The sequence below is a fragment of the Buceros rhinoceros genome, unplaced genomic scaffold (genome assembly GCF_000710305.1).
Source record: "Buceros rhinoceros silvestris isolate BGI_N320 unplaced genomic scaffold, ASM71030v1 scaffold37426, whole genome shotgun sequence".
Classification (NCBI taxonomy): Eukaryota; Metazoa; Chordata; class Aves; order Bucerotiformes; family Bucerotidae; genus Buceros; species Buceros rhinoceros.
This window is the reverse complement of record NW_010418789.1, coordinates 390-26,444: the sequence shown is the minus strand read 5'-3', so window position 1 is coordinate 26,444 and position 26,055 is coordinate 390. Positions and strand designations below refer to the sequence as shown.

General features: G+C 50.3%; 1 protein-coding gene across 1 annotated transcript; it reads left to right on the top strand.

Moving 5' to 3' along the window:
- Nucleotides 1-334: 334 nt before the first annotated feature.
- On the top strand, nucleotides 335-25,399 carry LOC104495673 (complement receptor type 1-like; the record flags this gene model as incomplete). The annotated part of the gene is made up of 32 exons (XM_010138669.1): nucleotides 335-431; nucleotides 705-787; nucleotides 1,233-1,424; nucleotides 1,849-2,031; nucleotides 2,840-2,933; nucleotides 3,282-3,367; nucleotides 3,985-4,191; nucleotides 4,575-4,598; nucleotides 10,380-10,562; nucleotides 10,735-10,914; nucleotides 11,107-11,289; nucleotides 11,570-11,773; nucleotides 13,469-13,663; nucleotides 14,351-14,542; nucleotides 14,684-14,783; nucleotides 14,956-15,041; nucleotides 15,558-15,779; nucleotides 15,991-16,173; nucleotides 16,523-16,702; nucleotides 17,558-17,740; nucleotides 17,914-18,096; nucleotides 18,326-18,508; nucleotides 18,729-18,920; nucleotides 19,166-19,265; nucleotides 19,831-19,862; nucleotides 21,416-21,553; nucleotides 22,136-22,318; nucleotides 22,598-22,780; nucleotides 24,385-24,564; nucleotides 24,788-24,817; nucleotides 24,971-25,046; nucleotides 25,315-25,399. Coding segments are annotated over 32 exons (4,622 nt in total), but the record flags the coding sequence as incomplete, so codon positions are not given.
- Between the last annotated feature and the right edge of the window lie 656 nt (nucleotides 25,400-26,055).

The following is a 26,055-nucleotide window of genomic DNA, read 5'->3' as shown; positions in this document are numbered from 1 at the left end:
TTTCGTTTCCCTGTGGACCGAGGCCTCTGCCCTGGGCCCACCGGGGTCTTTATCAGTTTCCCTTCTCAGTAAGCATATAAACCTTGGCTTTTCTTATTTGTCCTTAGCTTTATTTGTGCCTTTTATTTGCTTTTTATTTGTGTTTTAACTTTTAGTTCCTCAGAGATTAATGTGGTTCTTGTATCTTTTCCAAAAGTGCTGGTACTTGCTCATGAGGGAAGTTTGGTGCCCGATAAATGGTCACTTAGTCTGTAATGCCACTGAACAGCACTGTCCCCTGCGTTTCACTATCATGCCGTAAAATAAAGGTAACGCTGATCACTTGCTCTTCTAGGAAAGTCGTGCGGTCCACCAGACCTCGCCAATGGCAACTTTAACTTCACGACCAACCTCGAGTTTGGGGTGACGATAACCTTCATCTGTAACCCTGGGTAAGTGCCGGCCCCTGAGTCAGTCCTGTGAGCCCGTATCCACCCATGGCAAGTATGGGGCTTCCTCTCACTCCTCATCTATTGCATTTCTTCAGGTATGGAGAAAACTGTGGTGACAGGAGGACTAGCTGATTGTCCCCTAGGCTTCAGCTCCTCCTTGTCCTTCTCCTTCAGCTCCTCCAGAGAATGCCAGTAGAAACTGTGCAACTTTCTGAATTTCCCAAGTGTTTTTTTCCACTTTTTTCAAAGAGATTCAACCTTTTCTTTTCTTAGGTACCGATTAGTTGGGAAGTCATCTGCGACATGTGTACTTTCAGGCAGTGACGTTTCTTGGGATAGCAATCCGTACTGTGAAAGTAAGCAGATGTTAAATGTTTTGTGCTTGTAGCTGCCTCAAAGCTCCTCCAGTCTGTCTGGGAGTTTGGGGGATGGCAGGTAGGTGTTCTCTTCTTGGCACCCAACCTCTAATGAGACCGACAGGTAAAAAGAAGTTCATACTTACAAAAGCTAAAGCAGGCGGATGCAGCCTCAGACCTCTCCTGTGGTATCTCCTCTTGGACAGTAGATGCTGTTTTGCCACTCTGTCATTCTTCCATTTAAAAAAAGCATGGAAAACATTCAGAATTTCAAGGCATACTGAAGACTTGAGGTTGAGGTGGTTGCTTTAGAGCAGCTTCCCTGCTTTTTCTTTGGCTTTTAGTATTTATTTTGTTTGGCCTGTTCTTTTGTTCTCTTTGTTTAGTAGTGAGACCTCACTTTCAGATTGACTGGAAATGTTCCTGTGTTTTTTTTCCCATGCAGTTATTCCCTGTTTACCACCTCCTGAGACAGAGAATGGGCAGCACAATGGTGGGGTCAGAGACTTCTTCTTCGGCATGTCTGTAACCTACAGCTGTGACAAAGGGTTTGCTCTTATTGGCAATGCCACGATAGAGTGTACGACGAATGCTAACCTCAATGGAATGTGGAGTGGTCCAGCCCCTGAGTGCAAAGGTAGACGTGCTCTTTCCTCATTCTTTTGCATGTGTTTTGCATCCCTCTCCTGATCTGCACTTCCCCAATGGGCTGCCAGGCGTGAGAAGGTTGATTGCAGTTTAAAGGGATCCCCAGAAAGCCTAATGCAGCGGTCTCCCAAGTCGTGTTCAGAGGCAGGGCTTGGTTTACTGGGTTCTTCAGCCCACAGACAACCTCCCTCTCCCTGTCCACATCCAGGGTTTCCTGCAAAGGGAAAATGAAACTCTCCTGTGTGCAGTTTCTTAGTGACATCTCTGTTCACAGAGCACTTGCACCCCACTGGGGACCTGCTTCTCAAAGGGGAAGGGCGGCAGTTCTTCCAGTAAACTTTGAGTAATGCCTCCGGTGTCACTGCAGGGCTTTTTCTTCTTGTAATAAATATTCTTACTGACTTCATTTCCAGTGGTCAGATGTAAAAACCCCGAAGTGCCAAATGGGAGACGGTTATCTGGCTTTGGCACTGAGCACACATACAAAAACACAGTGACCTTTGAGTGTAATCCTGACTATTCGTTGAATGGCAGTAACATAGTTACTTGTGAAGCGGACAGTAACTGGAAGCCACCTCTGCCAAGGTGTGACCCGAGTGAGTACCAACAAATTTACTTCCTTGAGCAATCGCAGTGAAGTGGGTGTGAGAGCTGTTGAGCAGATCAGCCTTTGCAGCCGTGCCCACGCAGAGCACGCTGGCCTGTGTCCTCGGTGAGGCAGCCCACGCCAGTTACATATTTAGATCTGAAGCTATTTATTTGTGAGCAGTAAATGATCCAAAAGCATGATGAAAAGAGAAAGAAAACTGTGTCACCAGCTTCCAGACTTGCGGGAGAGGTTTGGCCTCTGAGCTGCAGGTTGGGTGGGGTGGTCAGTGAAGGATCCTCTCTGAGGCAGAGGTGCCTCCCAATGTCCATCTTTTCTCTGATGAAGCAAACTGTGATGTGCGCTGCCGTTTGCTGACCAGGTTGGATGCAAACGATATCCCACTGACATTCAAACAGGTTAAATATTGGGCGCTCCAAAACACTTGGTTCGCTATTGTTTATGCAGCCCCTTTGGGTGCTCTGCTCTACCTGACTCACTTTTATCTCCAATTGCCCTGTGGCCCTGCTCCACACTTCCCTTTCGCCGAATTAACGAGCACTGTGGGTAACAGGTCTTTTGCTGGAACTAAGCTGCAGTATCGGTGTAAGCCGGGTTATACTGCAGCAAGTGGAAAGTCCTCCACCGTCGCTTGTCTGGATAATACAACTTGGTCTGCAGACCCAGACTTCTGTGTTCGTGAATTTCTCTGTTCCTCTCCTAGCTGACTGTTCAGAGGTCTGTGATTGAGCTGTTGCTCTGAACTCTGGGTGTGAGGTAAATCTTGTGTGACATTCCTCTCCTTTCCTCTCCTCCAGAACAGCAGTGTCCCCCTGCCACGATAGAGAATGGGGATGTGATTGCAGACAACTTCCTGCTTGGGGCAGTTGTGACATTCTCCTGTCATCCCGGGTGAGTGGTTGCTGCTTGAAAGGGACCAGCTCGGGGGTCAGGAGACAGGGATCCCAGGCAGTAACATCCACCCCCCTCCCTGGCTTCCCAGTGCAACTCTCCAGTAAAACCAGGTGTTACGTCTCCAGTGAGATGAGCCTGTGCAATGTGTGTCCTTCATAATGCAGCGGACTGCTTCACTTCGGCTCTTACTAGTGCCCTTATTTGGTGGCTCTGATGAGGCCCCCATCAGCAGAGGCTACTCCTGGTTAAAAACTTGCCCTCACGCAGTGGCGGAGAGGCAGGGGAAGAGCCTTTCTGGGAAGTCTAAACTTCTGGAAAAGTACTAAACGACTTCTCTTTCTTTAGGTATGAATTAAAGGGCTCGTCTTCTGCCAAATGTGTGGCATCAAGAGATGGAGTTGATTGGGATAGAGCGCCTCCGCTCTGTGAAGGTAAGAGGGAAAATCCCTGCAGAGAGCTATAAGATAATAGCTGGAGCTGCACTGGTGTAGCTGCCTTGCTGGTGTGCTTGGGCTGCTCAGAATTGTGCTTCTTAATTCAATCAGCTGGAAAATTCTGGATTTCAACACTAACTCATGCTGTGAGGCCCTAGGTGCAATATTCTGGTGCAACTCAGAAATTATGCTGACAAAGTGGAAGGAGCAAGGGCAGAGCAAAAATTAGAGGGAAACAACAGTCAGAGGAGGAAAGTTTTCTTTCTGTGGGTAGCAGGGAAGGATGAAGGTATTTGGATGTTAGGACTGTGTCGGCTCACTTTGCTATAGTGCTGAAATCAGGTGTTAGGCAGTGCATAGTGTTGTGTGAACCTAGAAATGGCTGAAATGTTTCTTCTAGCCTGATGAAGCACTTCAGTGGCTTATTTCATGGGGTGAGATCCTGGAGTCGTGGCTAATGGACAACAGCTGAGGTCCAGTACCAAGCAAGAACACTTGAAGTATTTTCAGTTGCTGCTAGATGCATGGCGTGTGGCTGCACCTCCTTCCACCCATAGACCTCTTCACCTTTTCAGTCAGAAATGCTCATGCTCTTGCTGGTGTCCCCCCTGTAGGACAGCTCCCTGACGTCCTTTGCAAAGAGCCCCCCATGATTGACAACGGGATACGCAATGGCACAAAGGGCACAGAATTTGTCCTTGGGTCCACTGTAGTTTATAAATGCAAGGATGGCTTCACCCTTGTTGGAGCGGACCTTCTTCAGTGTAAGGCAGCAGATCGATACCAGGGAGTCTGGAGCAGCCCCGCTCCGGAATGCAGAGGTAACTTTCTCCTGTGTCTGTCTTGCTGCCTCTTCTCTGTCTTCAAAATACCTATTTCTTTCCTCTGCAAATCCTCAAATCAGATAATTCTGCAAAGGAGTAAGTCTTTAGTGCCTCCTGAAACAGCTTCAGTTAAAACCTAGTGCCAAAAGAGCACGACTGGGTTGAGCATGGATTCACAGACTAGTGGAAATGTATCCTGGTAAATACACCTGGCTTTTAACAGATAAACATCTGTGGAGAAGACCTGCATGGGGATCCCGCTCTGTTCTTACTGCCAACGTGCATTGGCTCTGAGTTGAGATGCTGCACGTTGCGTGGTTTGATGGAATTCTGCACTGAGTGGGTGCTGGATTTCACGTTTTGCCCCTCTTCCTTTCCAGATGGAGCGAACGTGATCATAACTGGTAAGTAACACGTATTCCTGACCCCCTGTACCATGCTCTTCCCTGTCTTTATGATGGTGACTCCTGTGTGTTCTGCTTGAAACAGGCTCAGAAGCCTTGGGCTACAGTCCGTTGTCACATTTATATTGTTGTTCCTTGAAGATTGTGCTGTGGAAAGCAGGGGAAGGTTAAAGGGGAGCAGAAAGGGAAAAGACAGTTGAGTGTATTTGGAGCGAAGACTGAAGCTTCTTATTTGTCTCTTGTAGGAATCTTCCCCTTCCTCCTGGCAATGCTGATTATGAACATCTAGCCAAGGGAGGGGGCACAACAGGGAGGCAGCTGTAGACCTGATCACACTGACCTCAGTGCTCTGCTTTGCCCTCCTGTGAAATTGGCCTTGAAGCAGCAACCAACAGATCCTGGAGGACAAAGCCCAGACCCTGCATGCTGCTGCCCCCACCACAGCACTCGCACCTTTGGCTGCAGCAGCTGTGCATCACATCAGACACAGCTCGCATGTGGGGCTGGGAAGGGATGGGAGGTTCTCTGCCACCCAGCCGAGAATGCTGCTCAGAAATCAAGTGCAGTTATCCCCATGCCAGAGACCTTCACGCTGCAGTAGAGCAAACTCAAGACAATCCTGCGCTTTGGCTGACTCTGCAGGTTCTGTTTCTCAACTCTAAGGCCATGCTGTGCCTGGATCAGGATTTGAGGGTTTCTTATGTGTCCTTAGGTGAAAGGTGCTGCTGCTGCCGAGAGGATTAACGGTGAATGTCTTCATATGAGTGACACATACTTAAAAATGGTTTGCTATGAGTAGGAAGTGTAAGTTAGGTGTTAACCTGTGAGTACTGAAGGCACTGAGAATGTTCATACAAAAGCACAGTTGTAGCCGTTACGTCAAGGCAAGTCTGAACCATTGTGCCAAGAGCAATTCTTACAGATCAGTGATTTTACCAAAGGGAACAGAATTTACATGCCTTGTTCTGAAGAACTACTATTCTGACTCTTCCTGAGTGTCCAAAAGTTAGTTTTTAAACTTGAGTCGAAGTGCCAGGGCAGGGACCTATCTTTGTACCCCCTCAGGGCCTTTCTGCACGTACCCTGCTGAAATGCCCCTCCCAGCTCTGCCATGACTCGACACTTCTTTCAAAGTGCTGAAGCTTTCAGGGGGCTGAAAGCCCTGGGAGGACCCCAGCTGGGGGGCAGTGGAGCTTGTCCACAGGCATGTGCTCTCTCGGCCAAGTGCAGAACTTGCAGGTGTCCTGGCAGATGCCACCAAACATCAGAAAGTTGCTGCGTGTGACTCTTTTCACTTTCTGCTCAAATACTACCTGCCTGAGGTGACTGAATCAGAGAATCGTTGTCTGCATTGACACTTAAAAGGCTTTCTTTGGTGGTGCTGTGTACCCCAAGACCACTGTGGGTCAGCCCGGTGCCAGCTCAGCCCCAGGAGACCTCAGGGCTACTCTGATGCTGGGGAGAAGACCTCCCCGGGGAGAAGACCTCCAGGGTTTTGGCCTTTTGCTCCCAGGTAGGCACAGAGACCCATCAAGCCAAAGCCCTCATTTTCTCCGTCACGGGGAATCTTCCATGCGCTTTCATCCTGTCTGACCTGACCTAGCTGATCATTGCGTTGAGACGCTTGCGAGGATGGGTGGAGGCGAGTGAGGAATGGGGCTGTCCCCAGCCCGGCTTTGGCAGTGCTGTGAGGATAGCTCAGACAGTGGGACTGCACTCACCTCGTCGAAACCAAAGACCCAGGAGAAGTGCCCTTGGCTCGTCTGGCTGCTAGAAAGCCCACACGGTGGTGGTACTGGTTAACTCGGCCCCACTGAATGGTCACTCCAGTTAAAGAGGTGTGTAACATCTCATAAAATTAAATGAAGATTTGAAGGTTTCCTGGGAATCCTGTTTATAAGGGAAAATAAACTGACAGGATTTAAACTTGTTAAGCCTGAGTCCAGCTTGTGACACCTGGTTTAGCTGGTGGTAAAGCAAGTTCTTGAGGTTCAGGGTTTTGTCTGGTGCAGAGGTAAATGATGCACAGTTGGGAACAAGAAGTATTCAAAATGTCTACGACACACTTTTTGTTTCTCCATTTCAACCAGTGCTTTTCTGTTAACAGGAACATGCCTCTAATGAGGGGGGGAACCACAAGTAGCCATTTCCACCACCGTGTTAGTCATGTTCCAAAGAGACCCACCAAGTTCTCCCTTCCCAGCAGAGCACTGTCCTGTTCTGCTGTTGCTGGGCACCATGAGATGCTGTTTTCAGAAGCCACTCTTGCAGAACAAGCACTTTTAGATTGCCAGTCATTTTTACATGGCTTTTACCGTAAGCCACATGAGTGACAAGATGGACAAAATGCAAACGTAAAGCCCACCGCTTTATGCTGTGTTCTGTTTGGTTATTTTAATCCCAGCACTATCGTTCCTGCTGCATACTCCAGTGTGGGTTTTCTGAATTATTTAACTCCTGATTTGGGGATCAGCTTGAAATGATCTCCCCACAACCAGATGGAAGAAGCTGTGGCGTAACTTACAGGGGTGATCACCAAAATTTACCGTTAAAAGTCCATGAAGGTTTATCTACTGTGAATTGAGCTGTACATCTGGGTGTAACCAATCAAGTGCAGTAAGTGTAAATGTTGGGTATGTAAATACTGGGAGCTCTTTGTCAATAACAGAGATAAAAGACTTGAGTAACGTGTCTTGCTGCTTGCTTTTGGCTCGGAAAGCATCCTGCGCTGTGAGAGGTGGGGAGCTGGAGGTGGCTGCGCCTACTCCTACATTGCAAAGTCCCATCTGTGGATTTTTATTCTTCCAGCCAGCAGCATGGGATGATGCTGGCTTGGATGAGCCCTAGAGCAGCCGGGGTGAAGTCAGGAGGGTTTGGGTCCAGAGCTGAGGGTAGTGTGTGGGGCTGGGCTGCACCCATGGCCAGATGTGTGTAGGAGGAGGAATGCCCTGCTCTGCCCTTCCCGTGCCTCTTCAGCCGGTTCGTGGGAAAGGCTGCTGTGCTGTCTTGGGCCCCTTCCCCTGAGGATGCTCTCCACTGAGGGCACAGTTCAGCTAACAGCACCTGGGTGCCCACACCCACTCCTCTCACAGATGTCCATGGGTCTCAGAAGCCCATTCTCCCCTGCCAAAAATAGCAGCAGAAGCAATCTGTGGGACCTGCAGCGTCCCCAGGGGTGGCTGCACCCACCCTGCCCAAGGAGCCTGTGGGTTCCTGTCCTGTGGCCCTGCTGGGAAGCCCCGCAGCTGCGGCTCCTTCCGTGTGTGGGGGGAACTGGGGTGCCCATATCTTCCCGCAGCCCCTGGGAGCCCCAGTCTGCGCTGGGGACCGGAGCATGGTGCTCACCTTCGCCTTCCACCTCCTGGGCAGCTCCGCTTTGCTCTTGGCTGCCGTGGCTGGGGCTCGAGGTAAGGGAGACCGGCAGGTCTGCGGCTCTCACAGCTCTCTTCTTCCTCATCTCTGCCCCTCTCCTGGCTGATCCTTTCGCTTTTCCCTGTGAAGGCAGGTAGGAGCTCTGTGCTGATCCCAGGTGGACCTCAGCACACCAGACCCTGAGCATCCCAGAGCCTCCTCCACGAATGAAAAACCCTTCTGGGCTAGTACCGGGGCACCCTGTGCCCCAACAGCCAGGGGAAAAGGATTAGACCCTCACTGCGGGAGGCTGTGGAGAGTCTTTCACAACCTGCCCAGCTTCTCATAACAAGGCGCTTGACCCGTGTGTTTAAACTGCCAAAGCGAAGCTGGCTATGGCTACAGCATCTCACAGCAGTGAGACGAGAAGCTTCTTCCAGTGCTCGGTTGTGTTTGAGCTGTCAGGTTGAAATTTGCTGTGATAAACAGAAATGCACTGGGATGAGGCCGGAGAGGAAAAGCCTGGCAGGGAGACCGAGGTGCCTTTTTGTTTGGGACAGGATGGGCAAAACCTCCAGAAACTCAGCTCCATCCCTGCAGCGTGGTTCTTTTTACCCCGTCCTGTCTTGCAAGAGCAGGTGCTGCAACCTGGCTGCTCTGGCAAGGTTTGAGGGGTGTCCTGGCACCGTATGGAGAAGACTTCTGCTCTGAGCCCTCAATCATGTTAACTATTCACTGGCACCTTGAGGGACCAAGGCTGACCCCTCTGCCTCAGCTGCCTGCGGTGGCTCAGTGGCAGGCTGGGAGTGAAGCATCAGTGGCTGCAAAGGGCTGGGTGATGTTTTTCAAAAAGAGAAAAAAAAGAACTATCACTAAGTTAACACTTTGTAAAAAGGTGAAGTCATATTTTCTCTTATATTCGGGTTTCTATACGTTGCGCTGATGCATGTACAGTCGGTTCCTCAGCCCTGCGGAAGGAACTGTCAGTGCTTGTTGCTCATGGGTGCTGCTCGATGCTGGTGAGCTCTAGCAAAGCCACCTCAGAGCTGGCTGAAGGGGTGCGAAGGGTGTGGTGGAGCAGGGCTGCACCGGAACAGCTCAGCGGGGCGGAGCTGTGAAGACTCGGTAACCCAAAGGGCTTTACCAGGAAAGGCGTTTCTTTTCCCTTCTACACATCTAGTGCAAATATTTGCCTAGAGAACAAAAAGCCACTTCCCTGCAGTTTTGGTTCTGAATGTCTGTCTGTCTGTCTCCCGCGTGTCTGCCTCTCCGACTCTCCCTTTCTCTCTCCCGGGGTTCAATGAAACATGTACCCCTAGATGCACACAGGCAGGTTTATGGGTGGGTCCCTTGTAAGGTGCCGCGGTGGCTTTGCCCTCACTGGCGCAAGCTTGTCCCCTCACTGCCACAGTGCTGCTCTGGGCAGTGCAGGCTCTTGCGTGTCCCTGGCAGCACGGACCCTGGCGCTGCAGTTAGGTCCTGCTGGCGTTTCCCTGGATCAGACCGGAGCCGGGGGATGTGCCTGCCAGCCCGTGGGTTAGAAGCATGCAGAAAGGCCAGGAAAGGCTCCTGGTGCTGCAGCCTCCCCGGGGTCCTGTTGCTCAGAGATCCACAGCCTGCGTGGACTGAGTAGGAAGAGAGCATCCATTGCTCACCCTTTCTACAGGACCGGGAACACCATGAGCTTCGCTTGTGACAGAGGGTACACCTTGCAGGGCTCCCACACCAGCACCTGCCGAGCTGACTCCAGATGGAGCCCACCTCTGCCTCTGTGCCAAAAGGGCAAGTGTCCCAGCACGGGGCGAACAGTGACAGCAGCGAGGGAAAGCAAAGCTGGGATGCATCTGTCCTCCTTGCTTCTCTTCTGAAACCAAAACACCGCCAGCTTGGCTCTCAGAGAGACAGAAACAGCTTAGAAGGAGCGAGCAGGGGTGGGTCACAGGTATGCCCTGTCCTGGGCTCCAAGAGCAATGGGGAGAAATTAACCCTGGGGCTGAGCTGCTGTAATTGCCCAGCACGCTCAGGAGCCGCAGGCCAGCAGTGGGGATGGCAGTGTCCACTGCCCCAGGGGGATTTCTGTGACTCTGCTTCTGCTCAGACGTGGGATGTTTTCATCTTCTTTCTGGAACGGGAAGTAATCACAACTTCTCGCTGCTCTAGTTGCTTCCATGGGCATTTTCACTCAAATCCTTTGATGTGCCTCTGAGTTCTCCTGTCAGGACTGTCGTCATTATTAGCAATTTCCTCTGGCTGCAATGACTTCATAGTCTCAGTGCTGCTGTTCCTTTTATTAACTAATGCCTTGGTGCAGCAAATGGAACAGAGACTGAGCAGAATTCAGGATGTTACCCTGAAATTGCCCAAACAGTGCTCGTAACACTCAGAATAGCAAACAGCTGACCCGCAGGGCTGTTTCTGTTCCCTCTCCAGAGGTGACATGTCCTCGGGCACCAAATATCGCCAACGGGCGGCACAGCGGACAGTCCTTGCGCAGGTTTTCCCGGGGACTGACCGTTTACTACAGCTGCAAGGATGGCTACCAGCTGGTCGGGAATGTGTCCATCACCTGCACGGAGACTGCGGTGTGGAGCAGGCCCCTGCCCCGCTGCGAAGGTGGGTGGATGCTCCGTTGCCAGTTTCGGGGCTGGCAGAAAGGATGCTGGATGTCCTGGTTGTAGGACCAGTGCAGACAGGTTTACGGCAGTGATGAGAAGGGAGGGGGCTGTGCGTGCAGGATCTGGCCCATGCATTGAAGTTTAGAGGATGCTGTCCATGTTCCCTGCAGCAATTGGCTGTGGGAGACCTGAGGTGCAGAATGGGAAGGTCCGTGGGCTGCAGAGCACCTACAAAGCTGGAGAGACTCTTCATTTTTCCTGTGACACCGGTTACACCAGAGAGGGCCCCTACGAGAGTCAGTGCCAGCCAGGGGGGACCTGGGATCCACCGGTGCTCGTCTGCCAGAGGGGTGAGTGCGGGTCCTGCTGCCTCCCCGAGGGTGGCCCTGCCCAGCCCGGTGCTCCTTGCAGGCAGGAGCAGCGTGTGCAGGCAGAGCTGCTCCTGCGATGGGTTTAACCCATCGAGGCAGCAACACAACGGTACCCTTCCCCTTGCCTGCCCTCCTCCCGCTGAGGTAAGACTTTCTGTCTCCCTACCACAGTCCGCCCGTGCCCCATGCCTCCAGCGGTCCGCTACGGAAGTCACGATGGCCAGGGCAAAGCCTTTTTCACCGCGGGGATGTCTGTAACATACACCTGCGATCCCGGCTACTACCTGGTTGGAAATGCCGTTGTGTTCTGCAGAGCATCAGGGAACTGGAGCCAGCCCGGCCCTCGCTGTGAAGGTGCGTCTGTGGTCTGTCCCCTCAGGCAAGAAGTTCATAGCATGGCTCTGAGCACAGGGAGACCCTGACCGTGGCAACCAGGTCCTCAGAGAAGGTTAATCCCATGTAAAGTCTTGCCCTTCTGTTGTGTAGGTGGGGTGGGGAGCTCTACCCGATGTCCTGCAGGTTTCATTGTTGTGGTATTAACAGCCTGTGGGGTTTTTGTTTTGTTTTGTTCCGACTCCTTTTGCACATCGCTTTGTCACATCATCATTTCCAGGGACTGTCTGCATAAATCCAGCTGTGCAGAATGGAAGACAAGTTTATGGTCAAGGACTTATCTCTGCGCCTGGGCAAGCGGTGACATTTCAGTGTCACAACGGTTACAGCCTGAACGGCAGCGCTGAAATCTTCTGCCAAGAGGATGGCAGCTGGCACCCCCCTGCTCCCATCTGTGATGGACTGTACCACTACCAGAAGCTCTCGGACAGGCCTGAACTTCCAGGTAAGTCATGACATAGCTGCCCTGGAACACTCCACTAATTTATCTCCCCTAACTCTGTTAAAAAGGTGTGGTTAAACCCTGTGAGTGGAAGATTGAAGTACATCCTGTGAATAAGGACCTGATCCTCTGGAATCCTTCGGGGAAACACGTTGGGTTTGTTTAATAATGGCTGCATTAATCAAACCAAACAGTTCAGCGAGTCAAACCAAACACTTTTCCTCTTGCCAGTGTTCTTTCTGTGCTCACACCCACCCTACACGTGCTGCCCGATTCTCATGTCTGTTTTCTCTCTCGATAGGTGGTTGTGGTGCTCCTACAAGGTTACACTTTGCTGAGCTAAATGAGGAGCATAGAAATGAGATTGATTTTTCTGTTGGGAAGACTGTGAAATACACTTGCCGACCTGGATATGCCAAACGCCCAGGACTGTCACCTGCTATTACATGCCTTGAGAGCGGAGTGTGGTCAGAAGCACTAGAGTTCTGTCAAAGTGAATAGCTCCTTGATTTGGTGTCCGTTGGTCACAGAGGAATAGGTGCTAGGTTCTGTCCACGCTGCAAAAACCTGCATGTCATTCTGGTGCCCAAAGAGTGTGTGACTAGTAAAGCCATGTAACTATGCTATTCGAAACTCATTTGGGAGGTAACTGGGAATGGGGACAGATCACTGGAATAATAGTTGCATCTGTTGCGCTGTGGAAGAGACAGACAGAACCTAAAACAAGCTTTTTTTTTCTCCCCCAGGGCAACAGTGTGATCATCCTGGTGAACCTATGAACGGGAGAATTACTTTATTCACTGACCTCCTGTTTGGGTCAACAGTGAGCTACGGCTGTGAGGAGGGGTGAGTGCCGGGGCTGGCTGCTGCTCCGAGCAGCAAGCAGGGATGGGTTAGGCCAGTCTCCCTTCTTTCCTCCTCCTCATTGGCTTCCAGTACTGGATTCTATCCAGAAGGCACCGTATAGAGCTCCGTGCCCACAGGACACGTGAGGCATTCGCTAGGTAACACGGTGAAATGGCTCAGGCAGAGCTAGGGAGGGAACTTCTCCTGCAGGGCCATGGCTTTGCTGTCACAGGGCTGAGCGCTCCGGACGAGGTGATTGGGAGAAGGTCGTAACTCAACCCAAAGTGTCTCGGGGTGAATGTTCAATCCTTTCACCACCAGGTACAGGCTAGTCGGACAATCCAGCAGACGATGTGAGCTTTCTGGTGGACGTGTGGCATGGAGTGGCAGCATTCCCTTCTGTCAGCGTAAGTGGTTTACAGCTGCGGGGGTTTGCTCCGATTCGGTAAGTGTGTTCCAGCAGACACTGGCAAATCTTTCCAATCAAAGCTTTCACGGGGAATTTCTCTGCTCAGTGGGCATGAAAAATACCAGAAAGTTTTGATGTCAAACCCAGGATTTTACACAGGTGATCCAAATAAAATTTTGGTTTTTTATTTCTCAAACAGAAGAAAAGACAAAGCGTGTAGGTGTTTCCTCCGCAGAGGTTTGTCTTACCACTCTGCTGCTTTCTGTCATAGAAATCGCTGGGCATGGAGATGGGATCCAGTTGCCTTCAAGGCCTTGCCTAGCAAGTCACTTCAATGCAGTCACTCCATCTCTAGGACAAGTGTTTGTGCCCCACAGACTGAGGGATTTCAAGCACTTTGGTACTGCTGCTGAATTCAGAAGCTTTATTCTGCACCTCTGCAGGCATCCCTTGTGAGCCGCCTCCGGACATTCCCAACGGGAAGCACACGGGCAGGCTGATGGATGAGTTCTTCTACGGCATATCTGTGACATACACCTGCAACCCTGGGTACCCGCTCCAGGGAGAGTCCTCCATCCACTGCACCACCCGGGACGGGCAGAACGGCGTGTGGAGCGGGCCCCCGCCGCGGTGTGGAGGTAGGGGCTGGGAGTGCATGTGCAGAAACTCGGGTGCAATCGCCTCGTCCCGACTGCTTCATATTGGGAAGGACTGGCAAACCTCCGGATAATTGGTCTTGTTGCCTGAGTGCCTATCGGGCAGGGTTTGCACGGGGAGATTTCCGGCTGAGCTGGGCCAAGGGGAGGAGGCTGGAGGACCACCCCGCTGCCTCCAGCATCCCCAGCCTCACCTTTCGGCTTGGGGCTTTCTCTCAACGTTTGATATAGCTGCAGGTGGGCAGTACATCACATCACTATGGGAAATTATTTTTAGATTTGTGTCTTAAAGGGGATTGCAGCTTGAAGTGGCTTCATAGGCACACAGCTCTGCCCACGGGGTAAGAGCGTGGGTTGAGGACCTGGGCTTCTTTTCCAGAGGCAGGATGTCCTATCCCGCGGGTCCAGAATGGGAGAATAGTGTCTCCTGGGACTGCCTACACACACAGGGGCACTGTTGCCTTTGAGTGTGAGCCAGGCTATGTTCTATGCGGCCACCGATTGGCACAGTGCTGGCTGAACAGCACCCGGGCACTGCCCGTGCCAGCCTGCGAGCAGGGCAAGAGCTCCACGAGTGCTCTGACTGTTAACCTGCCCCCTGCTCTCCTGGAGCTGCTTCTCCTTGACGCCTGTAACAACTGGTCTGGTCTGGCTTGTCTTTCTTGGTAGCCGGCTGCAGCGCACCCACCAGACTGGCGTTTGCTGAGCTGAAGGAGCCGTACAGCAGCCAGACCTTCTTTCCCGTGGGGAGGACGGTGGAATACATGTGCCGGCCCGGGTATATCCAGCAGCTGGGGATACTGCCTGCCATCACGTGTCTCAGGAATGAGACGTGGTCTGTGGCACGAGAGTTCTGTAAAAGTACGTCCTGCAGGTGCTGAACCCCCTCAGGTGCCAGGCCTGGCTGGGGTTTCATGGTGTTCCAGCTTTACGGGTTTCTGCTCTCTGTGCTGGATGTGAGTGAGCGGCTGAGGGCTAATGGCGACTGCCATTCCCTTCCAGGGAAACACTGTGCTAACCCAGAGGATCCAGAGAACGGCAGAGCTGTTGTCCTGACGGACCTCCTCTTTGGGTCCAAAGTGAATTACACTTGTGACAGAGGGTGAGTCTTGCAACTGGCTGAACTCAGCTGCCAAGTGAGAGTGAGGCAGATTTTCAGCTTTACATGAGGAAACCTGGTTCCCAGGTCAGAGGTCTTGGCTGCCACTACAAGGGTTGTAAAGACATTTCAAATCTCTTAATGTAAATTAATGAATCCTTCTGTGTACCTCCAGGTACAAGTTGGTTGGGAGCTCCCAGAGGACATGCGAGGTCTCTGGCACACGTGTCTCATGGAGTGGAGATGATCCAGTCTGCCAGCGTAAGTAGGCCACAGCAAAAGCTCCTTGGAGCTGGCATGCAAGAGAAAGTGGCACATCCTCCAAGACATAGATTTTATTGCAAAAGATTTCTCAAGTCACTGTATGTGTAAAATCTTTCATTTTAATTTTCATTTTGTTTTGGATGCTTCTGAAAATGGTTCCAAAGGTCTTTTATTTCTCCTGGCTCAAACTGGAAAAAACTTAAATATTTTAAAGTCCCTTTTACTGGGATAAGTATTTTTCACTGGCCATGTGAAGAATGGTGCGGCCAATCTCTCTCTGCATGTGTCACCACGTGGAAAGGGAAGTAAGAATTGTCTCACCACCTCCAGACATGGGCAGCAAGGGAGGGACTCTCAGAAAGGTGCAGGATTTCCTGCCCACACGTGATTTTTTTCTATACAAGATTTGTCTCTGAATAATCAGGTCACTGTTCCAAGACAGCTTCACAGCTGAGACGGGTTCAGCCTGTCGGTTCCTTTCCTGGGAGTAAACCACCTTGTGCATGCCCACAGGTATCACCTGCGATCCGCCTCCAGACATCCCCCATGGGATACACAGTGGGCACTTGATTGACACCTTCTCCTACATGGATGTGGTCAACTACACCTGCGACCCTAACCGCTTGCTGGCTGGAGAACCCTCCATCTTCTGCACCACGGTGGACGGGGAGCACGGCGTGTGGAGCGGGCCACCACCACGGTGTGGAGGTAGGGCTCTGTGCTGCGCCGGCGGCTGTCCCTGCTGGAGAGAATCGCTTGTGCGTGGCAGAAGGAATGACCATGGCTGTGGCTCCACCCACCGACAGGGAGGCAGCTAACACAGCACATATTTTAAAGGAGTTTATGGAATTAATCATCTTCCTTCTTTGGTTTTTGAAGGTTGGATTTTAATTTTTTTTTCCTACTCTGTCCATATTTCTTATCTGCCTTTCCTTCCCCTTCGCAGGGGTGCAGTGTCCTCTGCCTCCAGGCATCGCCAATGGGCAGCACAGCGGCCATCCTGAGGACACCTACCTCCCAGGCTCGGCTGTGCAGTACACATGTGGGAAGGGCTACTCCCTCATCGGGAATGCCTCCATCAGCTGTACTGCTGATGGAACGTGGAGCCGGCCCCAGCCCCGCTGCGAAGGTGGGTTTGAGTTGGCTTCTTTTATCTTTCTGCGGGCCCTTTCTTCCTTCTGGGCTCTCAGTGTAATAACTGCAATCCAAATCTCCACTGAGAGGCAGAAACCAAAGGTCTCATGGGCAGGAGGAGCTCCATCTGCCTCTGAGGATTTCCCCTGCTGGCCTCCAGTAAGGCCAGGCTCTCAGGAGCAGTTGAATAATGAAATTTTGTCTAAGAGTAGGAGTCAATAATGTTGACGTGCCCATGAGAGTGATGGCAAGGCTCAGCAGCAGGTGCTGCCCCCGGTAAGCGTTCCTCCACACCCAGGAGGGGCTTCACGTCCCCAGCAGTGCCTCGTGCTCTTCCCTTCCAGCAATTGGCTGCGAAAAACCAGAGATTGAGAACGGAAGAACATCTGGGCTGGAGACCACCTACAGACCCATGGACACCATAGTCTTCGAATGCGATTTTGGTTATGCCTTGAAGGGCTCTCATGAGTCTCAGTGCCAGTTTGGGGGCACGTGGAACCCTCCTGTTCCCATCTGTGAAAAGAGTAAGTGTAGAGGAGGTGGTGGGTGGCAGCTGATTTCTTCTGATCCACTGTGAGAGTGCACCTGGCAGGGTGCAGCCACCTCGCACTGAAGGTAAAGGGGCCACTTTCCAGGACTAGGAAAGAAAACCATGGTCATATCTGTCCTCCCACCATCACAAGCCCCATTCAGACCCTTGTTATGTAGGGTTTTCATCTCCTTACACGAATCCGCAGAGACAGTGAGCCAGGCTGGGTCTGATCTTGTTCTCAACCACAGAAAGGCCAGAGCAAGCTGTCAGGGCCACAGAGGGAAACTAACCACTGTAAATGCCTAAATAGTGAGAAATGGTCATTCTTGGTGTCAACATGCTCAAAAAACATGAAGGCTGGAAGGTGAGGGAAGGATGGAAACATGATTCCATGACAACCCCAGCTATTTGGGAACAGTTAATGGGAAAGAAAGAAGCTAAAAGGCTGCCTTACCCTACGGAGAGTGTTTGTGGTACCAGCTCTTCACCAGATACTTTTCCCCCTCCTTGTAGTGCTACAGTGTCCTTCCCCTCCAAATATCAAAAATGGCCAACGTGACAGCACGGGTGTGCAAGTGTTCATCCCAGGAACATCAGTGAAGTACTACTGTAACCCGGGATATGTCCTCACTGGGCAAACAAGAGTTACCTGTTTGACATCTGGCACCTGGAGCATCCCTTATCCACGGTGTGAAGGTGAGCTGTATCTGCTGTTACCCACTGTGAAAAGGGAGACCATCGTGGTCGCACGTCCGTCCCTGAATGTTGACCTTGCTAAAATGAAGGGGGAAGCCCCAGCTCTGGCAGCTGCTTCCCCAACCCATGCTCTGCCGTTTTTCCCTTCCAGTGATCACCTGCCCAAGCCCCAACATCCAGAATGGAGATGTGGCTGGAGGACAGAGTGCTGTGTACCATCCCAGGGCCAGCATCATCTTTCAGTGCCGCCCAGGCTATGTCCTGCGAGGCAGCCCTGAAGCCAAGTGCCAGCCCGATGGCCGCTGGGTGCCCGCTGTCCCCACCTGCGAGCTGGGTGAGTGGGGGGTTTAGAAGGATGCTTAGTCCATCCTCATGCTGGAGGGGCCCTGAGGTCATGCTCTCTGCCTCACTCACGTCGCTTCAAGTGTGACAGTCTTTTATTGTGCTACCTGCGCCCCTACATCAGCAAAATCACTAAAACGCTGCTCTCTGCTCCTGCCCTGTCAGTGCTGCCATGTCCTCTGCCTCCCGTCATCGCCAATGCCACGCACAGCGCAGACCTCGGGGCAAACTTCACTACCGGCATGTCCGTGAACTACAGCTGCCAGCCTGGCTTCTCCCTCCTCGGAGACCCCTCTGTCTGGTGCACAGCCTCGGGGAACTGGAGCGTCCCGTACCCACGCTGCGCAGGTGGGGCTGGCTGCGGCACTCCTGGCATACATCCCGTGTTCGGCTCATCCTGGAGCAGGCAAACCTGAAAACCCACGGAACTGGTGTGGAGAGGAGGGGAACGGCACATCCAGTGACACCCAAGGGTCTAAGCGGCAGTTCCGTGCCCTTTGGTGGCTTTGTGCATGCATGCCTCCGGCCTGTTCGCCTGTCTATGCCCTTTTTTCACTGTTTTGTTCTCTCTCTTTAGTGATACACTGTCCTTCACCTCCAAATATTGACAACGGAAACCACAGCAGCCAGGACTTGGAAGTTTTCACCCCTGGGATGGTGGTAAATTACAGCTGTGACCCTGGCTACAGCCTCCTGGGAGAGGCATCGATTTACTGCACCGACTCTGGGAACTGGAGCCTCCCCCTGCCGCGGTGTGCAGGTACACTGTGGTTCCTGTGGATAGTCTGGGAATTTCTGCTGCTCAAAGCCTGTAAGACTTGTCCTTTCCCTTACTCTTTCCAAAATGTTGAATCCTCCAGTCCTTTCCCTTTGTTTTCAGTTTTCCTTGTAACCTTATATCTATACATACTCACTACACATTTTAAAACAACTTTGAGTAGTTGATAGCCCATTTCTCCCTGTGTTTTCTCTCCTGACAGGCAGCTGTGGTGCCCCTCCAAACTTATCCTTTGCTGTGCTGACCAAGGAATACAAAAACCTGACGGAATTTCCTGTGGGGGTCACCGTGCGATACAACTGCCAGCGGGGATACACGAGACAACCCAGAGTGCCCCCAACTCTGACATGCCTCAAAAACCACACGTGGTCTGAAGCAGTAGCATTCTGCAAAAGTGAATAGCTCCATCCGTTTGGTGTTGGTTGTTGAAATTTGTTTAAACTGCGTTTGTGGGTTTCTTATTCTTCAAATAATGATTCATACATGGCTTCACTAGTCACACAGTTTGGGCAACTATTGGTCTTTTAAAAGTCACATCTTTATTGGTGTCTGAATGTGGACAGAACCTTAAGATACCTTCTCATAGTGCACTACAAAACTGCGCGAGTGTCACTTAAACCCAGCCTTGTTCTTCCCCAGGGAAGCAGTGTAAATACCCAGAAACACCAAAGAATGGCAGAGTTGTTGTTCTGACAGATCTTCTTTTTGGGTCAACCGTGAGCCACGAGTGCGAGGAAGGGTGAGTCCCACACTGCCTTTGCTGACTGCATTTCTGAGCTCGGTGCGGGGCAACTCGCAGCAAAGGCTCAGGGCCCGCTCCTCCATGCGGGCTGTTCTCCCACAGCAAGCCAGAGTTGGTACTTTGGTTCCAGTTATGCCAGAGTTGCCTGCTCGGGGAAGGGGGAAGCATCTCGCCCTTTTTCCTGCCTGTGCTCAATATAGTACTTTGCAAACTTCAGTTTCGGTCTCCCTTCTCAGATGGGCACCCAGCAGGAGCTGAAAGCCCAAGTGAGCGTGTGCTGCGTGCGAGGAGGCTCCAGCGCTTTGGAAAGCACTTGGGTCTGAGTCCTGATTTAGGAGCTGACCAATGTCATCCACAGCAATTTGGGATCATTGCTGTTCCTCTTGGATCCTGGAAGGAGGAACTTGGTGTCCTTCATTCCCATGTGTTAAACCATCAGAAACACCTTGGTGACCAGACAGAATCAGGCAGCTGCAGAGGAGACCTCTGGGGGTAGTGTCAGTGTGCAAATCCAAACTGTGTGACCTGGCATCAACCCATATTTCTTTCTTTGTAACTCCAGATACCGGCTGGTTGGACACTCTCATAGACGATGTGAGCTTTTTGGACGAGATGTTGCATGGAGTGGTTTTCTTCCCATCTGCCAGAGTAAGTAGGTCACCACAATGTCTGGCCCAGAACTACCAAATTAAGTGCTTAAAATTTAAATGTGGCATTTCCTTAAAAGAAACAGAACCTCAAGGAATAAGACTTTTTAAGATTAATATTCCTCTGGGACTGTTTCGCTTTGCGTGGTTGGTTTCATCTAAAAATTGTCCCAATGCCAGCTGTTGATCTTTCATAGCTATGCAGACTGCAGAGTTGTGAGATGCCTGCTGGGATTTGTCCCTTTTGTTTCACAAACAGAAACAATAAATTAAGGAAGAAATGTGTCTCGCAGTCCGAGAGTGGGACAGTGAGTAAATCTGAACTGGGCTCCTCCAAATCCTGTGCCGTTACCCAAACCACAGGGCTGTATTGCAGGGTTTGCTTGTTGCAATTAGTCTTTCCTTCAGCTGGAATTGCGTTTGGAGGAGTGAGCTTGGTGTAGTAAAGCAGTCATGAGCTTATGTATTTGTTGGAATGTATCTGCAGTGTTCTGTTTGTAGGCACAACATGGTGTTTATCTATACAATAATGTGGTAGTCCTGAGGTACCTAAGGGAACTAAAAAGCTCTCAGTTCTTGAAATTATTCTTTTGTGAGTTTCCAAGCACTACCTGTGCATCTCCTCTGAGCAGTGGCACGTCAAGGATGGACTTTATATATGCATCACTCCAGGCATCCATACGGCTCCCTCTTTGAGATAACAATTTCTTTTTTTATCAGAGGTGATATGTCCAGTCCCACAGATCCGGCATGGGAGAGTATCTGTTCTTAAATATCACTACACATACAAAGATACCGTTAGCTTTACCTGCCATGAAGGTTTCACCTTGCGAGGCCATGGCACAGCCCAGTGCCAAGCTAACAGAACCTGGGATCCCCCGGTACCCACCTGCGAGCAGGGTAAGTGCCAGCACTGACTCATCAGTGGGGCAGATTCCTCCCCAACTGCTCCCACTCGCTTGCTGAAGCCAAAGCTGGCTTTGCTTTTCCTGTTTGCTCCAACTACTTTAAGGAGGAACCAGAATTTGTTCCTTTTGTTGATGTCTCTCTTCTCACACAGGAGATGAGCCAGGTTTGGGGTAAACCTGTGAGTATGAGCACGACTTGCAATTCTCTCACCCTGCTTGTTGCATTCTGTAATTCACATTCTCTTCCTTTCCTGAAGCTTCATGGCAGGACACTGACTATCAGAGAGGAGTGAAATTTTTGCTGGAAATGTAAAGTCAGGATGATGGAAAATGCAGGTTAATTTGTGTGTTCTATTTGCTCAACCCAATGTCTATTTTAAACTCTTCATGCTGCATCTAGATGGAGTGGCAGAACACTATCATCACCCTCACACCACCACGAAGCCAGGTAGGTCTCAGAACAGGCAAGATTTACTAAACACTAACTCCTCCTTCCAACCTGCCCTGCTTTTTGCAGGGAAGAAGGTTGATTACGCTTTTTTATCACCTTTTTTACAACTGAACATCACCTTCTCGCCCTCTGCCCTTTAAGCAGTGAAGTGTCAGCCTCCTCCAAGCATTGCTAATGGGGAACACGGCGGGCCTTTCTCAGACACTTTTGATATCGGAGCACTTGTGCACTACCGCTGCAAACGTGGCTTCTCCCTCATCGGGAATAAGGTTCTTCGTTGTACGACACTCGGAGTCTGGAGCCGTCCCCTTCCTCGGTGCAAAGGTGTGTTTGTGCGTGGGTTATCTGTCCCTGCATGGCTGTTCTGTTTGGTCTCATCACTCTTGTTAGTGTGAGGTAGGAGACAAGAGGAACCCGGAGTCTAGAGTTCAGATCTGCAGATCCATCTACCCTAATTTTTCCCATTCTTATTGCCGCAGTATTTGGTGCCTCAGTTTCTCAGTATGAACACTTTAAAAATGAGCTTAGGCCAGCGTTGCCAGCCGTAAGGAACATGTATGGATGGTGTAATAAGATGGTCTTACAAGTGTGGAATTCCTGTTATGTAGATGAACTAATCCCTCTTCCTATCTGATATATCAGGAAAGATGAAGTGGAGCAATGTGCCTTTGTGTAGGAAGAAACGTGTCTGATGTCATATGCTTTAGAGGTGACTTGAGGTGAAGTGAGGGCTGGCTCTGTGCGTTGGATTTGCTGCTGCGGGAGTGAGCGTACAGCTGCTCAGAGCTCCTCAGAGCTGCTCAGAATTTTCCCCTCTCATGTCTGTGAGCTCTCTTTTGATCTGCACTTCTCTCTTTCCAGTGCTGCACTGTGCCAAGCCTGCAGGTATCGCACACGGGTCTCTCAGTAGCCCGGCAAAAGCGTTTTTCACTCCTGGAACATCTGTAAGCTACATCTGTGAGCCCGGCTTCTCCCTCAGTGGGACAGCATCCATTTACTGCATGCAGTCTGGAGCCTGGAGCCACCCTCCTCCCGTCTGTCAAGGTGTGTTTTTATTGCAGAGAGCTAAGAAGAAGGGACAGGTAACATGGCTTGCCTTAGGGAAAGGTTTGTGTCAGGACTACCTGAGTCCTAACGAATGTGCGATAAGAGCAAGATCAAGTTTATAGTCATTGCCAAAGTCTGATGGAGTTACAAAATCAGTTGTTGAGCCTAGGGGAAGCAAGTGAAAGGGAACAGCCAAGGCTGCCCAGGTACAGTGCCTTAGCTGCTCTCTGGCAGGATCCTCAGGGCACTAGTGTTTATCTCTCCCTGACTTTCCAGTAGTGACATGTCTCCACCCTCCAAACATCACCCACGGGAAGGTCAAAGGCAACATTTCTGACTCTTTCTCCTATGGAGCATCCGTGTCCTACAGCTGTGACTCTGGTTACTCGCTCGTTGGGAACGCTTTCATCAAGTGCATGGGGTCAGGAACCTGGAGCCAGCCCCTTCCTCAGTGCAAAGGTGTGTTGGGGCTTAATTTGCTCATGTTGTTCAGAATTCGTGGTGGCAGAACCAGAGCCGGGCTGAGGAGACATGCAGCCAAGCTGATACACACTAAAATGTTGGGAAAAAGTTATATCTTCAGTGAGATACATGGGCCAAAATTGAAGCAGTCAAATCTTCTGCAGCTAACGCTGAATTCCATCCCCTTGTTTTCCTTGAGAACCACTTTTATATCACAGCTGGCAGCATTGATCTGTTAATTCTGAATTTCTCTACTCTTCGCTGTCCCTGGGAAGAGTATGGTAGTGCTGTAAAGAAGCAGGGTGAGCAGTCAACAGGGAGGGAGTACAACAGAGGCAATTCTGATAGGCAGTTTTAATTCTTGCGTGTTTTCCACCTCTGCTCTTGCTGCTTTTAATGAGTTGGAACTTTCTGCCATTAAAAGCTTTTTATTTTTAGTAGAAGAGTAGAAACGTTTTCCCTTCCTTTTCCTTCCCTTTTGTGTCTCTCACTGCCCAGTTATCACTGACAGGAAACAAAGGAAGGGATTGTACCAGAGGAGTGGTCTCTGATGAGCGGGTTGTGGATTACACTCTTCCCTTTGCAGAAAATGCCTTTACACCCGTGACTCCGCACTCGTGTGTGGCTCACTGAGAGGGTCAGTCATCCGGCAAACTTGACTAAAGGCGATTTCCGGAACGTCACAAGGTTCCTAGTGCGGGTGTTTGCACGGTTTTCCATTGTTTCTGAACATTCACCAGAATAAATTCATGACCTACACAGGGCACTTCACTGCTGGAGCTCACCCCACCCCAGTGATTCAAGTGTGATTGTTAGTGATTGAAAAGTGCCTGCATAACAGGGAGGGGAAAGAATGTCCCAAATGCTTACGTGAATGTCAGGAAACAGAAGGAAACAGAATCATGGAAAAAACTCCCCCTGCCATTCCACATTCCCACGGTTTAAAGTGACCTTAGTAACTGTTATGTGTCAAAGTAAAAATAAACATAAAAAAGACGTAAAACAAAGGGTAAGAATCACATGTTGAGGTTACCCCTTCAGTCTCCACTGAGAATTCTCCTCCAGAATTCCTGGGCTTGGACTGTCAGAAGTGATTAGATGCTTAAATTGAAGTAACCAGCTCACTTCATTGAAATCAGTGGTATAAGGAGCTCAGATAGCTGGGCTAATAAATACATTAATGATAGATATGTGGCTGGTGACACCTTTGAAGGGCAAGGGACTTCTACAGACCAGAAGTGGATTATAGGCAGCTGGCTCTAAAGCTCCCAAGAATTCCTCCCCACTATACCTTTCTTCCCTGAACATTTTGGTAGCCCAGTATCTCTGGCAGCTTCTCCCAAGGTGCCTCTAACTCCTACACAGGATTCTCCCTCTGCCATATCCATGTGGAGCAGCTGATCTGTAGAAATCTTCACATGCCGGAGTGAGACCTCACCCTCTTCTGCAGCCACAAAGAAGGGAATTCCTGTGGAATGAGAATTAATTCCTGGTTACATTCGGAAAGCATTCAAGAACAATGTCGTAAACACCCACAGTTTATTCTCATATTTTATGTTCTCTCTCATTAAGTGTCTTTTTTTTGCTACTTTTGATTTCAGAGATCAGATGTGAATTGCCAGAAGTTCGTGGTGTTAAGAAAGCCATGAAAGGAAATACTTATCGCCTCGGGACTAGCATCACTCTTGAATGTGATGATGGCTACACGCTGGAAGGCTCCAGCCAGATTCAGTGCCAAGAGGACTTGAGCTGGGACCCTCCAGTACCAGCCTGCAAACTGAGTGAGTGGATCACGAATGAAGCAAAGATCAAACAGAAACATGCAAATGCCTTTTAAACATGCAAATGTCTTTGTGTGGGGAAAAAAAAAACTTACATAACAGTGTGGTTTTTAAGAAACCTTGTATTACAGGCCTTAGCAGTAAAAGCTTTCCTGAGAAAGTGATTAATACCCCTTGAGAAACCCTGTGTCACTTTGCTGATCTTTCTTTTCTCTCCCCTCAGCGGCACGCAAGCCTGGTTCCGTGGGCCTCGGTAAGCAGCCTGGAGACCGTCTGTGGCCAGGTCTTTAACTTTACACGTGGGTCTTGGTGGCACCATTTCCCTCTGCTGACGCTGCAGATCTGTCTATTGTGCTGAGACGCTGTAAAGGGCACAGTGGGAACAACACGCACTCTTCTCTCTCAGGAGTGGTGGTTGCCGGAGTGCTGATTCTCCTGGGGGCAGGTGTGGTCTGGAAGATTATTTCTAAGAAGAAGGCAGGGTAAGGTGATCTTCCGGATGTTCATTCATGTCCTTTGTTCAAGTCCTGAGGTTTAAACACTCCGTACAATTGGACTGAACCTGAGCACGCCTGGGTCTTGTAATTCGTGTTTCGTCAGTTCACGCTTGCAAACTGTCCAGGGCTCAGCAGCCTGGAACCGATGGTGTGGTGTGTTGGTGTACTTCAAGACTCTCTTCCTCGGGGGAAACCAACCTGAGTGTTCTTTTACAAAGCAATACTGTTCGCTGTTTCCTTCTTTTCCACATAGCTACTATCTTACATATGAAAACCACAGTTCCCAAAACCCTCTGGACGAGACCACGGGACAGAAATGTTCATGTCTTCCATTGAAGGTATGGATTCATAGTCCTCAACATAAAATAGCAGTTAGAGCTGCACACTTGACTTGCTCCGATATAGCCATTCGAGTGGAAAACCCTTTCCCCTCAGTCTTTTGGTAAGATTCTTTCTTTTGGTGAATAAGAGAGACTGTTTTAATTCTTTTAAAACATCCTGGTTTTCTTTCTGACACCACTCTCAGTGTGTTTCCTGTTCCATAATCTGAACAGATCACGTTCATGCTCAGACTTTCAGGCTATTCCTGGCTTCTGACATCAAATTGCTTTTGTTTCCTAAGGGTGACGGGAGAACCTCCTCTCTAAAGTAATGGCACATGCTGAACTTGGCCTTTGGGGGGCTTTGCTCTTTTTTACAGCTATCACAATGCCATTTTTACCTACAGGTGAATCTACTTCCTGCGCTGAATCTATTGCAGATAATTAATCTTCGCTGTTACCAGCACTCCGACTCATTTGACTACAAGATGACATCTGTAAACATAAACTCTTTTTTTTAATTATTTTTTTATTTTTTAACAAAGGCAATTCTCTCTTTGAAACAATGCATTCCCAGAAACTCTCTCCCCCTCCCTGAGCTCCGATGCAGTCTCCAGACCTGACTGTGAAAGCAGGACGGGTCCAGTTTCTAACCGAGATGTCCCTTTCCTAGG